Genomic DNA, 13871 nt, shown 5'->3' with positions numbered 1-13871 from the left:
TTCGTTTTTTTTATTTATAAACCTTAACATTATTTGCATTGTTGTTGTCATTACTACTAGCTACTACTAGCCTATTACCAATACTTCTACTAGGCTACTACTGCTACTATCCTGTTGCTGTTATTATGATTATTAAGACCATTTATTATTATTATTATTATTATTATAATTATTATTAGCCCATATCTAAACACTGTAAATTGGAAGCCTATCTAGGGCTACTGAATAGTCCCAGTTTAAAACATATTGACCTAAAAACCTTTAGAAAAATGTATTTAATACAGACTGCAAATCATTTTGCAACCCCTCCCACAGTTTAAGAACCACTTTGGCCTACTCCAAAACCTAGGAAAATGCCCTTTGAATTTGAATGGCTTTTCACAGCAATTGACATGAGGGGAAATAGGCCAACATGAGCCTAAAGGTTAAACAAAAACATATTAGTTTAAAATGTTAAAAGCACCTTTTTTTATATATAAAATACCACACCAAGTAATAACTTGTAATGGCACTTTGCTTTGTATCATCCCAGTCATATTTGTACAGTTTCCTTCAAAAATCAAAAAACTTACCAGAGAGTATGTAGGTTAGAAGGACTTTATTTAGAGTTGGTCTTCGTTTTATTTGCACTAAACCTTAACATTATTTGCATTGTTGTTGTCATTACTACTAGCTACTACTAGCCTATTACCAATACTTCTACTAGGCTACTACTGCTACTATCCTGTTGCTGTTATTATGATTATTAAGACCATTTATTATTATTTCCACTGTGTGCACATAGTGTCTCTGATGGTGACAATGCATTTGTACTTCGATTTCATTGGTTTAATAAATACAAGCTTATATAATTTAAATACAATAAATAATGTAAAAAAAATATAGAATCAATTATATTAATGCATTAAATTGTATATATTCCAACAATATGTATAGGCTACCTTAAAATGTGCTTTAAACAATTCTTAAGAAAAACACATCTGAACAACATACAGCATAAAACAAGTGACAATTTCAAAATTTGTAGTTTTTGTGGTGGTTGTGGTACAATCTTCGAACATTTGCATGTAATTGTGATGGGACTGACTGTGGTGCATAGACAGTGTGGAACTTCTGGTGAGGTAAAGGCACATTTGGGAGCAACCTACAGGTTTTTTAATAATTCTAGTTTCTGTTTTCATTTTGATCACTTGGGCCTGTTCTGCTTGTTCTGAAAGTGGGTTGAGTTGAAAAGAGCAGAAATGCAGTTGTCCTAGTGTGGGTCAGAAGCACTGGCCAGCAAGTTCCATGCAGTGTCTTCGGACATCTCATCAGCCTCAACATCGTTGAGGGTATCTTCTGTTTTGCTGATCCATTGCATCTTTTACTGACTGATCAAGCTAAAAACAAGTTCATACAGGCCATATGCGTACACATTTAGTTAAAAGAGAAGGCCTACTAAGACAATTTCTCTGAATGAGTTTGCCCAAGATTAAAATTTGTAATACTGTGCTTAAGTCCAATGTCAACACAGATTTGTTATTACTTTTATGATTACCACATATTTAGCCTACTACACAAAATGTTACATCTTTTGGTTCCAGTTTTTTAACAGTGTTAAAATATAAATCCCTTTAAACATCCCATATGTAGCTGCAGGCCTAAAGAAAGTAGGAAACATATTGCTAGGCATTGCTAAAGCAAAACATGTTGCCTAAGGTGCCTGCACACTAGAGAGCCAACAGCTGCTTGTCAGAGGCAGGGGAATATGAGATGGAATAAAAGTCGTGATGAAATTAAAGAAAAAACATTAAACATGTTTAAGAGGTTATTTTATCCTTTGCCCTAAACTGCCTTAGCATTACCTGCAGATTGCAGAATAGAAGCAGCATCAGCAGCTCTCGTGGCATCAGGCCCGGGCAGGCTTTAGCCTATGGTGAATTAAGAATCTTCATACACGATAACTGTGTGTAGCCAACTGTGTGGTGTAGGTTGAGTTTCTTTCCTCTTCTATATATATTTTCTAGCCTACAGCAAAGATCCATGATTTACTGCTCCGCTTCAAGCATCATCTCTGTCTACTACAGTTCCTTAAAGGAGCCAAACCAGGCCAAACCCTCGTGTTATCCAATCAGAGGAGCTTACCCTAATAAGTAGTTTTTGACCCAATAGTAAAGAAGGACATCATGAATTATTAATTTCAATTCGGTTGCTGTTCGGGAGTAGAGAAAATATTTTAACCACTCCGAAACAACTGAAATGGCGACGGCAATATACCTTGAACATTACCTTGATAGTGAGTAAAAAGATGAATCTATCTCGCTGCTGTTTTCTGGTGCTTTGGACATCGGGCTGGTAGTTTGCTAGCACCCCAGCAAGCGTTAGCGGGCTATCATAGACGGCTAGGTAACATTCGCTACAAAACAAACGTTCTAGTTCTACGCATAAAATTAGAAATCATAAGAATTTGTCATTAAACTGCTGGTGTCCGCTTCGAGTCCAACAGTTGTATTTCTTAACTTTTCCTGAGAACAAGGGAAGTTTGGTGTGTGTTTTTGGCAGTGCCGAAGTGCTGTCGTTGTCGTACTGTCAAGTTAGCTTAGCTTGTCAAATGCGCCTATGTTTTTCAGACGGCCATGCTAACATTAGAAGGTGTTTTTAATCAGGAAACTGTACGCGGCTAACCTAGCTTTGCTGTTATGGCTGCTGTTATGCTCTTGGAGGGAAAGAAGCAGTTAGCCAGTAAAGAGTTGTGATGGCACAGGTCACATCGTGGTAAAGTTAAATTAGACGAGCTTTCATTATGTAGCGTCAATGCTGGGTTACAATAGCGTTAGTGTTTATTTTGTAATGTTTATTAGCGCGAGTTAGCTGAATATCAGCCTAGGCAATATTGACATCGTACATCTTGCCGTGTATGGGTGTAAAGTGGACTTAACGCTACAATAACTTTTGAAGGGTGTGTTGTTCAAAAGAGCAGCTAACCGTTGAATTGGTAAGCTTGGCACTTGGCAGCTACTATCAGACAGCTCGCAAGCGAATCTTTTATTTTCTTGTAGAAAACCTTTAACAGAGTAGAGGGCGGGATCTGTTGTTTGAAAGTGCGTCACAACAGACGATGGTGTCGTCCGACATAACCCGTCCTGTAAACAATGTAGCGGGACACAATCAAAAATAGATGCTGATGATTACAATTGTACAGTCCTTACTTGTAATGTTACGATTGCTTTGGGCGTGACCACCTGTTACAACCTGGTGTTGGTCCAATAAGTTTAAACAGGAATTATCATGTATAGTTTAAGGCTATCCATCACTACATGCACTTTCATCCCCTCCAGGTATTGAAAACCTGCCATGTGAACTCCAAAGAAACTTCACATTAATGAGGGAACTAGATAGTAGAACTGAAGGTAAGATGCCAAGATATCACATACCATCAGGAAATCTCATTGGTTATGTGGACTCAAGTTATGAGCCATCAACTATACTTTATTGAATCTTTTGTGGCTCTTTACATCTTGACAGAGAAAAAGGGGGAGATTGACAAGCTAGCTGAAGAGTATATTGCAAATGTCCGTAGTCTGGCATCTGAACAGAGAGTGGAGCACCTACAGAAGATTCAAAATGCCTACAGCAAATGCAAAGAGTACAGTGATGACAAAGTACAACTTGCCATGCAGACATATGAAATGGCAAGTGTTGTCCTTTCCTGCTGTTCATGTCCTTGGTATAGGATTATAGGTCATTACTTTATTGTTGATTTATTTTTATGTACCATTTTCTTACATAATATGAATATTAACACAATCGTAATTTGATATCTGCCAAATGATGTTGCTTTGTCAATACAGTCATTAAAAAGAAATTTAGTTACTCAGGTATATGACCAGACTGTTTACATCTGTTCCTTTCAGGTGGACAAACACATTCGAAGGCTTGACGCAGACCTAGCACGATTTGAAAATGAGCTGAAAGAGAAGCTGGACGTCAGTGGCTATGAGAGTCCAGATAGTCGTGTACTAAAGAGTGAGTTTGAAGGGAAATAAGTTGTTTGCTGAAAAACAATATATCACAATTTTTGTTTTAATTTGTCTCATCATCCTGTCAGAAGGCGGAAGAGGACTGAAAGAGAAGAGGGGCCCAAGAGGAGGCAGAGGAAGGAAAGGGTCGGATGAGGACTCACCACGAAAGAAAAAAATTAAAAACAGGTAAGCCAGTGCCCTATGCAAACAAAAAGTGTTCAGTTGAACCCATGAAGTACAGTGACAAACATCGACATGCCCAGTCTCATGTCCCTCCTTATCCTTGGATACCTATTCTATTGGCATGATAAATTAGAACATGACTAATGATCTCCATCCCAGTTGCAAGTGTAGCAAGAATTAATTTACAATAGTGTCTTTTGAAATGTAGGCCCTGTATGTAGTTCACAACAGATAGACAAGGACCAAAATGTAGAATGAACTATAATTTCATATTCACCGGCCACTTTATTAGGTACACATGTTCAACTTCTCATTAACACCAATATCTATTTAGCCAATCACTTGACAGCAACTCAATGCATTAAGGCATGTAGACACGGTCTGCTGAAATTCAAATCAAGCATCAGAATAGGGAAGAAAGGTGATTTGAATGACTTTGCATGTGGCATGGTTGTTGGTGCTAGACAGGCTGTCTGAGTATTTCAGCATCTGCTAATATAATATACCACATACTTTGGTCAAAATTCCAAAAGGAGTAAGCACCACAACACCCTTTTCAACCCTGTCTATAGAGTGCTATTCAGATCGTCCTGTTTGTGTGTCTGTTCCTTTACAAACATGAGCGTCATTCATGACCGTTTTGCTTCGATATGTTGCAAACAGGTCCCAATCTTGCAGGAAAAAGCTAAGTTTAACTTGGCCCAGATAGGTAAAATTGGGGTGGTCTTATTTAACAAGCTGGCCGACTTGATGTCACTTTAGCCATCAAATCTGAATGGCTCGATGAATCACATGTTTACAGACCAAACAGCCAAAAACAGGACTGGCTTGGGTTGTTTTTGCATTAGTAGCCACTCCAGATATCCAAATACATGCGTAAAAGCATGTAAAAAGTTGAATAGATCCTTAATATGTCCCCCTTTAAATGAGATTTCTCGTCAGCCACAATAAGATGGTTACTGCATAAATCTGTACTAATACTTCTGCTTGCCCTGTTTTGTTTTTTCTTTGCCTTCAGTCCTGAATTTAGTGACTCACTGTTGTCAGTTCAGCCATCGGATGTCTTGGATATGCCAGTTGACCCTAATGAGCCAACGTATTGTTTGTGCCACCAAGTCTCATATGGTGAAATGATTGGCTGTGACAATCCCGACGTGAGTTTTCTAACTCGACTATTTATCAGACATAATTTTCATAGCGACGTAAGGAAATTTCATGTTGTGTAGTGCTTTGCTCTGTCTTTTGCCGTTTACCTATTTGTCAGGGTGTCTTTAAGTAAAGGCAAAGTTAGTGCAAAGTCTTGACTCATACTGTTCTGAAATAATGTATTAAGCAATCATATTAATCAAGCTTATGTCTATGCTTATGATTTTGATTTATCAGTGTCCAATTGAATGGTTCCACTTTGCCTGTGTTGACCTTACTACAAAACCCAAAGGGAAATGGTAAGCCTGACCCTGTGTAATTATATAAACATTACTCACTGTGAATTGTTTTTGATCAACACTCATTCATACTTCAATCTTTCAGGTTTTGTCCCCGTTGCACCCAGGACCGGAAGAAAAAATGAAATGTATATTTCGGAGGTTAAAAGATTACTTTTATATAATATATGTATTTTTGTTTATGTAGAAAAATAGTGTAATATATACACACACACACACACACACATGTATAAGGTCTCCATGAAATCATGACCATATTTCTCTTAAAATGTGGTTGAAAAGCTTTTATTTTTTGAAGTACTTGAAATTATTTGTCTATGGGGGACTTTATCCAACATTATTGCATCCTTCTTCATCCATGCCTCGATATTAGTATTGGACTTAAACTTCACTTTCAGTTGATTCTTGTTTTTCATAACATGGGATGACAAACACTTGTAGACTTGGGCTTAATTATATAGTTATATAATTATATTCCATGAATTTCCATGGCTCTTGCACTTGTCTGTAATTATGTTTAAAAGCGACAAAAGAAAGGCATATATTCTAACTCCGTCCAGGTGGGCACAAAACCTGAAAAAAACCCTATTTTTAACTATCTGTCTTTTGAATGTACCACAAAGGGAGGAGTCCCAGGCATAACTGCTGTAATATTACGAGAACAAAATGATCTGAATGCACTTTTGTAAGCACTGCTGTTAAGTGAAATGGAAAAGATTAACTAGTATCAAATGTTATCCGTTTTAAATTGACTTGTGGAAGATGCTTTAATCCCACACAAGATGTTGTAAAAGCAAATCATGAGAAACACATTCTATTGGCAGAGGAGAGTGCACAAAACCAAAAGCATACCAAAGTTAAATCTGCCCATTGTATACGTTGTTGTGCTTATGACATTTACTGCTGTTTGTTTTTGGTTTTTGGTTATGTCTTAAACCCAGTCAGGTTAAATGATAGCCCTATAACTACTTGTGTATTCCACTTTGCCAGTTTAGGCCTAAATGTTTTCCAAGACCAAATGTGAACAATAAAATAAGCTTTGGTGTGTATTTAGAGATCTGTATGTATGCTACTGGCACATTCTGTTTAATGTTAATTTTTTCCTACATTTGGAAAATACAATGACACTTGCAGCTACCTTGTGCTATACAAAGAGGAAATTGAATTGTAAAGTTATTTATTTTGCCAGTCATCAGTAACGAATTGGAGACAATCATCAGGAGAATGCAAATTTAATGGCACGTGATTAAACATTTTGCCCAAAGATAATTCCACTGCTGTCCACTCTGTATTTCTCCTACTGAAATGGGTACTTTTGTATTTCTCATGGGGCATATTCTTATCACTTGACTGTGAATATAAAAGTATCGTTATTTCAAAAAGAGCACTGTTCCTAGAGGAGGAGTGAGCATTTTTGTATATCAGTGTTTCATATAAAATGTCAATAAATAATAAATATTTACCAGAATTTGATCTTTGTAGTTTTATTTTATACAACACAACCGGAGTATGATTCAATACAATTCCTCTGTCCCCATCTTAAACTTGGTTTTCAAATAATGATTGATGATTCAATGATAACCCAATAATAATGCATTTTCCGATATTTAGCACACATTTCCTTTTTTTAAGATTGTATGGCAAGTCAACTCAATGAAATAATTTTGGCTAAAAGCCATCATCTGATTCATCATCCCAGCTGCAGACTCCCTGACTCTCCATCTCTGGAAACTCCACCTCGAGATCATAAACAAAGTCCGGGTCTCCCCTCTGCTTTCTGTTGCGCTCAAAGACCTTGTCCATTTGAGCTTTCCTGTGTGCAAGATCCTTGTCGCTTAGCTTATTGAGGTCCTCCTCGTTGGGATCTTCATTTCGCAAACCAGCCAAACTTTGTTCTGGAGTGAGCCCCCGCATGTGTTCACGCAGGAGTACATGAAGCTTCTCTAGCTGGCTCACGGATATACTCTCCAGGTAATCCCTGTGACGAGGGTTATGTTTCAACCGTTCTGCAGCCTTGCTGCAATCTACAGTTACGGAGAGAGACAGACCACTCCAGAATGAAATCTCAGAACCCTCTTTTAGAACACAGGTACTGGCAATGCCCTACAGTCTATTATGGCAATGACCTAACGTTAAGTTAAATTGAAGACAGGGGGTACATTAACATTCATTTTAAATATTGTAGTCGTAATACTGGATAGGTTCTTACCTGAAAACTGTGAGAAATCCCTCACTGGAATAACGCGTTTTCTCATCTTCCCAGTGTCCTTGGCTTCATAAATAACCACGACAGAAGGTGGGCTAAAATTCACCCCACATCGTTTAGCCACGAAAGGCATTGCTGCCACTCTCTAGTTATGAAGTCTTCTAAGCAATATGTGTTAACGTGTAGGAAAAAAAAACATACTTATAATTTATAAACCCATCTTTGACGGGAGGGCGTTTAATATGTCTGTTTCTCGGTTAAATATGTATGCTAATGGATAACTAGTTTAACAGTAACTGTGTTATTGAATAAAATCACTGTTGGCTTGAATAACCTGAAGATTATGAGCCATCATGACTAAAAAGCCTACCACTCGCTTATGCAACGTCCACATACACCATATCTGACGTATCACACATCTTCCCAATAAACAAAAAGCCTACATTTAAATTTACCACATTTTCGTGACAGTAGAAGATAAAAGGTTTCTTCCTATGGGTTCCTCGTTTGAGATGCACTCATGGGTGCACTGTTTGGTTATTTGGAGAGGTACTTACTGGATTGCCTGATATTTTAGCGAGCATAGGCTACTGTAAAAAGTATTTTTTGTTTGCGATTTAACAACGACTTATACGGATCTAAACAAATAGGCCTATGCTTATTTTGTTACACGCAAGTTTAGTATTCTATTCTACCTCCAAAAATCTCAGTTGTCTGTTCTGGCATCGATAAGGGCACCCCACAAGAGGGCTTAATTTAAAGGGAAGCAACCCGGAAGCAACCACCAAAGCAATTCTCCAGGTTGGGCTTAGGCTTACTGTCATCCAGAGTAAAATTAGACATTCTCTTGTAATATAGCCATATATAATTGTCATTAGAGATCAGTGGTTGAGCTGGATCTTCAGTGGAACGCAACGAGTTTAATTGCAAACGGTGAAGAATTTGAGAAATATGTTGAAAGTTTATGTGAAAACCCTAGGCTATATCATTTGTGTACAAGTAGGCTAGCCTACATTTGTGGATTTCAGGCTATTATAGCCCAGCAAGGCACAGTAAAAATGGGCAGAGAAACTGGCACAGGAACTTTTAAAGGGTATTTCAAGTTTATTATTATGTACTCATAAATAAGCATTTATCAGCATTGAAATTCCTTGTGCTCAAGTGTCCATTCAACTTCAAGAATAAGTAAAAAAGTGCCATTATGTAGGGATTTCCAAGGACGGTTCAGCATCCTGATGACTTGCGGGTAGAAACTATCCCTGTATCTGCTGGTCCTCATGCTCTTGTATCGTCTGCCAGAAGGCAGGAGGGTGAAAAGACAGTGGCTGGGAAGACTGGGGTCAGAAACTATACGCTTGGCCTTTCTTCTGCAGCGCTGGCTGTAGAGGTCCTGGATGGATGGTAACTCAGTCCTTGTAATGCGCTGTGCTGATCTGACAACTCTTTGTAGCGATTTTCGATCCTGGGCAGTGCTGTTACCATGTTGTTATGCCACCAGTCAGAATGCTCTCTATTGTACAGCGGTATAAGTTGGTCAATATTTTGTAGCATGCCAAATTTCCGCAGACAGCGCAGAAAGAAGAGGCGCTGTCTTTGTGACCACACCAATATGGTGTGTCCAGCTCAGATCCTCACTGATGTTTATACTCAGGAATCTGAAGCTTTTGACTCTCTCCACAGCTGCACTCCCGATGTGAATGGGTGCATGTTCTTCTCCCTGCAGCTGTCTGTAATCCACTAGCTCCTTGGTTTTTGTTACATTGAGCAGCAGACTGTTATGTTGACACCATGTCATTGTTGCCACCTCTGCGCAGACTCATCACCATTCTTGATGCAGCCGATTATGGTGGTGTCATCAGCAAACTTATTGATGGTGTTGGAGTGGTCACTGGCTGCACTATCATATGTGAACAGTGAGTACAACAGGGGGCTTAACACACATGATGAGCCTAGATGGTACTATGGTGTTGAAGGTGGAGCTTTTTAGAATAGGATAGAGAAACAGGCTAAAAAGGGAATGGACTTTTACCAGTTGCAAACCTTGAGTAAAGATGCAAGCTTGCGTGTATGAAATATTTCCTTTGTTTCCTTGTTGCTTTTTAAACAACATTTTGTTGTTAGTGTGAATTTGAATAGGCTCCCAGATAGCAAGAGGCTGGCGGACCACTGTCGGTCCATTGGGGGCATAGCTGGCGGTCCACTGGCCTTTTTGCTAAAGACCTTCAGCTACTACCCCGGAAATCCAGAGTTCTTGCGAGACCACATTTTCAATTTGCTCAGCAAGTTATAATTGTAATATTTCGGATTTGAAATAGCCCCCACCCTTACACTGAAGAAAGTCTATCATCCGCCCATCTACCTCACATTGTTATTAATACATTATCATTACACTAAACTGCCTTGCACTATATTTATATTTAAATCTTAAATCTCAGTCAATTTAAGAATACTTAGAATATAAGAAGACTTAAATTGCACTATTCCTATCCTCTCTTTCAACTGTAGGCCTATATGTTGTATCTTGCTAGGGACAACTTGCACTGCCCTATCCTACCCATAATGTTCTATTGCAAATGTACATACTGTAATTATACTCATAGCCATGTTCTACTGTTCTCATTCCATTCTTACTGTTCTGCTTTGTATTCTTTTATGTTTTTCTATTCTTTAGTCTTATATGTTAAGTGAGTAAAGTGAGTGTTGTACTTTGAGAGTAGATTAACCAGAGTCATATTCCTTGTTTGTTTACGCAAACCTGGCCAATAAAGCTGATTCTGATTCTGATTTGGATTCTGATAACCGGATTTGATAACACAGTGATAACCTTAATCTTTCAGATTTGTGTCTGGATTTTCCTATGCAGCTACAACAATATAATAACATTTAATGTAGCCTACAGTGCAAAGGAGACTATCTGTCAATAGCCTATAGGCTACTAGAGAATAGGAGTGCCTAATAAGTAGCTTACTAGTCAGAGTATGGTAGGAGAAGTGGTACAAGAGGAGGTAAGATAGATAGATAGATAGATAGATAGATAGATAGATAGATAGATACTTTATTGATCCCCAGGGGAAATTCAAGGTCTCAGTAGTTGTAGGCTTTAAAGGGAAACTTGGCAGGATTTCCCCCTCTGCTGGAGAAATTGTGCACTATGCTATTTCAAACTGTGGGGAAAGGTAACGATAAAGCACATGGATTTGTTTACAAGCTAGCGAACGGTTAGCATAAGTTTGACAGAACTATGTGGATGTTACAAGGTAAGAAACACGATTTAAAACTAGTTTCTTGTTTCTCACTTCTCTTTCCGGGATGGTAGTCTCAATGTTGCAAGGTTGGTTTTCCGCCTGAGGACGCTATGGGCGCAGCGGGGAAAGTCACCATTTTCACCGGAACAGGTCATTTAACCATCCAAATGATTTCTAAACGGGATTATTACGTTGAAAAATGTGCCAAGTTCTCCTTTAAACAGCTTGATCCACACTCCAGTCCAGTGGGTGGCGGTAACTAATGCACCATTATAGCTAACTGCCACCTGCTATGATGAGAAGAAGAATAGAAGCGTCTGTCAAATGTTTCTTCAACTGGCTACGATGAAATATTGACAACTATAAGAAAAATGTTATTTACAGAGTTGAATGAAAAAAATACTTATCTCATATTTCTACCAAAATCAGCAGAAAGATAATGTTTGTCGCCTTGCTTTGCTAACATGGAAGTAGGCCTACTCGTTTTGCAACTTGGTTAACCCACCAACAGACAGAAGAAAACATTTAAGGGGACCGATTCATCAAATAGGCTAATGGACATGATGTTGCTCAGTTGTGTCTGTTTCCTATGGGTTGGGTGTGGGTTGAGCGTCGCGCAGCCAGAGAAAGGTAAAATTAAAGAATATCCCTGTTTTACGAGCTAGGCTATTGAACCCAAGAGTAGCCTATCATCTAATTATTTATTTCTGTAGGTGGCGATGGCTGTGACTTCCTTAAAACGACACAGTGGTTGGATTCCGTGAAAGTGGCAATGAACTTGACAAAAAGTGGTTTTCATAGGTATAGGCTATTCGGTTACGTTTAGATTTTCTCTAGTTGTCTAATCAGGCCTGTGAGTCATAACATTCTTTACTACATTGATTTTCAGAGATCTTATATACACTGTCCAGTTTGGTGCTCCTTTCCCAGAGGATTTCGAGGCTCTTCTGGTTCAGAATGTATCCAGTGGGGTGTACATGGACGTTTACCAGTTGCAAACCTTGAGAAAAGATGCAGGCTTGCATGTATGAAATGTCCTTTGTTTCCTTTGTTTGAATTTGAAATGGCATGTCATTTAAAATGTTTATTTATGGATGAATGAATTAATCACACAGTAAGTTAAATGTTTTCAACAGATTATCAAAAGTCGGTCACCTTATACAAGTGTAAGAATGAAATAAACATGTAATCCATACACCAGGTGCTACTTGACTCAGAGGTGGATCTAGAGGCACCAGCCTATGAATCGCCTGGTTTTACTGCCTTCATCTATCCTCGGCCAGATCCTACAACTCCAGGGCATCTCACTGCAACAGTGCCCATTCATGGGCGTTATCACAGGCCTTCTGGACCAGGAACACATGTACAGGTGGAAATAAAATATACCAAACTGCTACTAAAGTCAGACTCCTGTGAGCATGGTAAGTCTTAGGACCTAATGCTGAGGTTGCTCTACATCCCCATAAACATTACCTCACTAAACAGATGCTGTTATCCTAAGTGAGCTGCAAATCCCATCTTTGGTAGAAAACCATTTGCTAGTTGGATCCTGGCTCTGACTTGGCCATGAAACCACTTAACTGCTTTCATTGTCTTCAATTATTTTTGTAATAGCAGCAAATTTGACCAATTATAGACTATATACAGATATTATAAGGCCAAATATTTGAGAGTAAGCGATCCTAAAGTGTATGTTATTGTGCTATTGTATTACTGTAGTGTGTTGTATTATTGCGTGTAGTAAATTAAAATAAATAGTAATTATAGTATAGTAAATTAGTAAAATCCTGCCAAAAGGTGCACTTGCTCTCTCTGGGGCGAATGTATGAGCAAACAGCATCTCTGCACATGCCTCTTCAGACTGCTGATCAGTTGCACCAGGATGTGTTTGTTATGGAAAATGTAGGTGACAACTAACTTCCTCTCTTCACTGTTAGGTAAACTACCCTTTTCCAATCTCCCTTACAAGATTGTGTATGGGCCTTGTTCAGTACACAATGTAAGCATTTGTTCATGGATTGAGATCGAACATTTGCAGGTATGGGGGACATATCGTTTTCCTTCTTTTATATCTCTGTTACTAACATGGTTACCGTTGCATGTGTAGCCATTTTCACAAGGTACTTGTAGGCTGACATGAATTCAGAATAGTGTCGGTAATATGTGTGCTTCTGATTGTGGGCTCTCCAGCATCAGCAGTTTAGGGCTTAACTAGATGAATGACACAGCAATACTCTACTCACTGAAACGCCTTAGCAAGCAACATGACACCTACTAATTATTTTCTTTTCTCTATGTAGGTGCCACAATCATTGGCTATGGACTTACCTGTTGGTGACAAGTCTCTGCTATTTCTTGTTTGTGGTGGGACTCTGTGTGTTACAATTCTGTGTAACCTTATTCTCACAGCAACCATCTGGAAACATGGCATATTCGAGTTCCCCCCTTATCTCTGACCTGTCTCTGGTCATGTCCATGAATTGTTTACAAACTGATAAATGCTGTTATTTTGGAATAAATATGGAATGATTTAACATTTTTTTTTGTATGTGCATTGTCTTCTTCCATCTGCCAAAAATAAATTACATCAGACCTATGTGGATTGGAAAGAGTCGTTAAAATAGGCTACTGTTGATTTATTATACTTATACTTCAGCACATGTCAACACAGTGTTACCACCCTAACTACAGTCTTTTTATATGGCTACCCTCTGGAAAGCGCCTCCAGTCCCTCAAAGCCAGCACTGAAAGACTGAGAATCGGAGCTTCTTTCCCCAAGACATACGGGCCA

General features: G+C 38.6%; 3 protein-coding genes across 6 annotated transcripts; 2 read left to right on the top strand and 1 right to left on the bottom strand.

The window, feature by feature from the left end:
• Positions 1-2161: 2161 nt before the first annotated feature.
• ing5a (inhibitor of growth family, member 5a) lies at positions 2162-7097 on the top strand. Of its 2 annotated transcripts, none has more exons than XM_048253348.1 (8): positions 2162-2275; positions 3318-3389; positions 3505-3671; positions 3894-4005; positions 4091-4187; positions 5203-5338; positions 5568-5629; positions 5715-7097. In XM_048253348.1, exons 1-8 carry the CDS (start codon positions 2239-2241, stop codon positions 5752-5754), a joined length of 723 nt encoding a protein of 240 aa, XP_048109305.1. In that variant the 5' UTR covers positions 2162-2238; the 3' UTR covers positions 5755-7097. The 2 variants fall into 2 exon arrangements, with proteins under 2 accessions (XP_048109305.1, XP_048109304.1); XM_048253347.1 differs by having other exon boundaries at positions 4088-4187.
• cep19 (centrosomal protein 19) lies at positions 7098-8537 on the bottom strand. 2 transcript variants are annotated; one of them, XM_048253349.1, is made up of 3 exons: positions 8291-8537; positions 7839-7996; positions 7098-7653 (listed from the first exon to the last, which is right to left on the bottom strand). In XM_048253349.1, the coding sequence occupies exons 2-3, from the start codon at positions 7966-7968 to the stop codon at positions 7298-7300; spliced, it is 486 nt and encodes a 161-aa protein (XP_048109306.1). In that variant the 5' UTR covers positions 7969-7996; positions 8291-8537; the 3' UTR covers positions 7098-7297. The 2 variants fall into 2 exon arrangements, with proteins under 2 accessions (XP_048109306.1, XP_048109307.1); XM_048253350.1 differs by having other exon boundaries at positions 7839-7993.
• Positions 8538-8661: 124 nt separating this feature from the next.
• On the top strand, positions 8662-13614 carry pigx (phosphatidylinositol glycan anchor biosynthesis, class X). Of its 2 annotated transcripts, none has more exons than XM_048252744.1 (6): positions 8662-8768; positions 11794-11881; positions 11970-12105; positions 12282-12501; positions 13018-13118; positions 13381-13614. In XM_048252744.1, exons 2-6 carry the CDS (start codon positions 11853-11855, stop codon positions 13534-13536), a joined length of 642 nt encoding a protein of 213 aa, XP_048108701.1. In that variant the 5' UTR covers positions 8662-8768; positions 11794-11852; the 3' UTR covers positions 13537-13614. The 2 variants fall into 2 exon arrangements, with proteins under 2 accessions (XP_048108701.1, XP_048108700.1); XM_048252743.1 differs by lacking the exon at positions 8662-8768 and adding an exon at positions 11205-11710.
• The last annotated feature ends 257 nt before the right edge of the window (positions 13615-13871 follow it).

Source organism: Alosa alosa, chromosome 9 (genome assembly GCF_017589495.1).
Source record: "Alosa alosa isolate M-15738 ecotype Scorff River chromosome 9, AALO_Geno_1.1, whole genome shotgun sequence".
NCBI classification, from domain to species: Eukaryota; Metazoa; Chordata; class Actinopteri; order Clupeiformes; family Clupeidae; genus Alosa; species Alosa alosa.
This window is presented reverse-complemented; position numbering and strand designations above follow the sequence as displayed.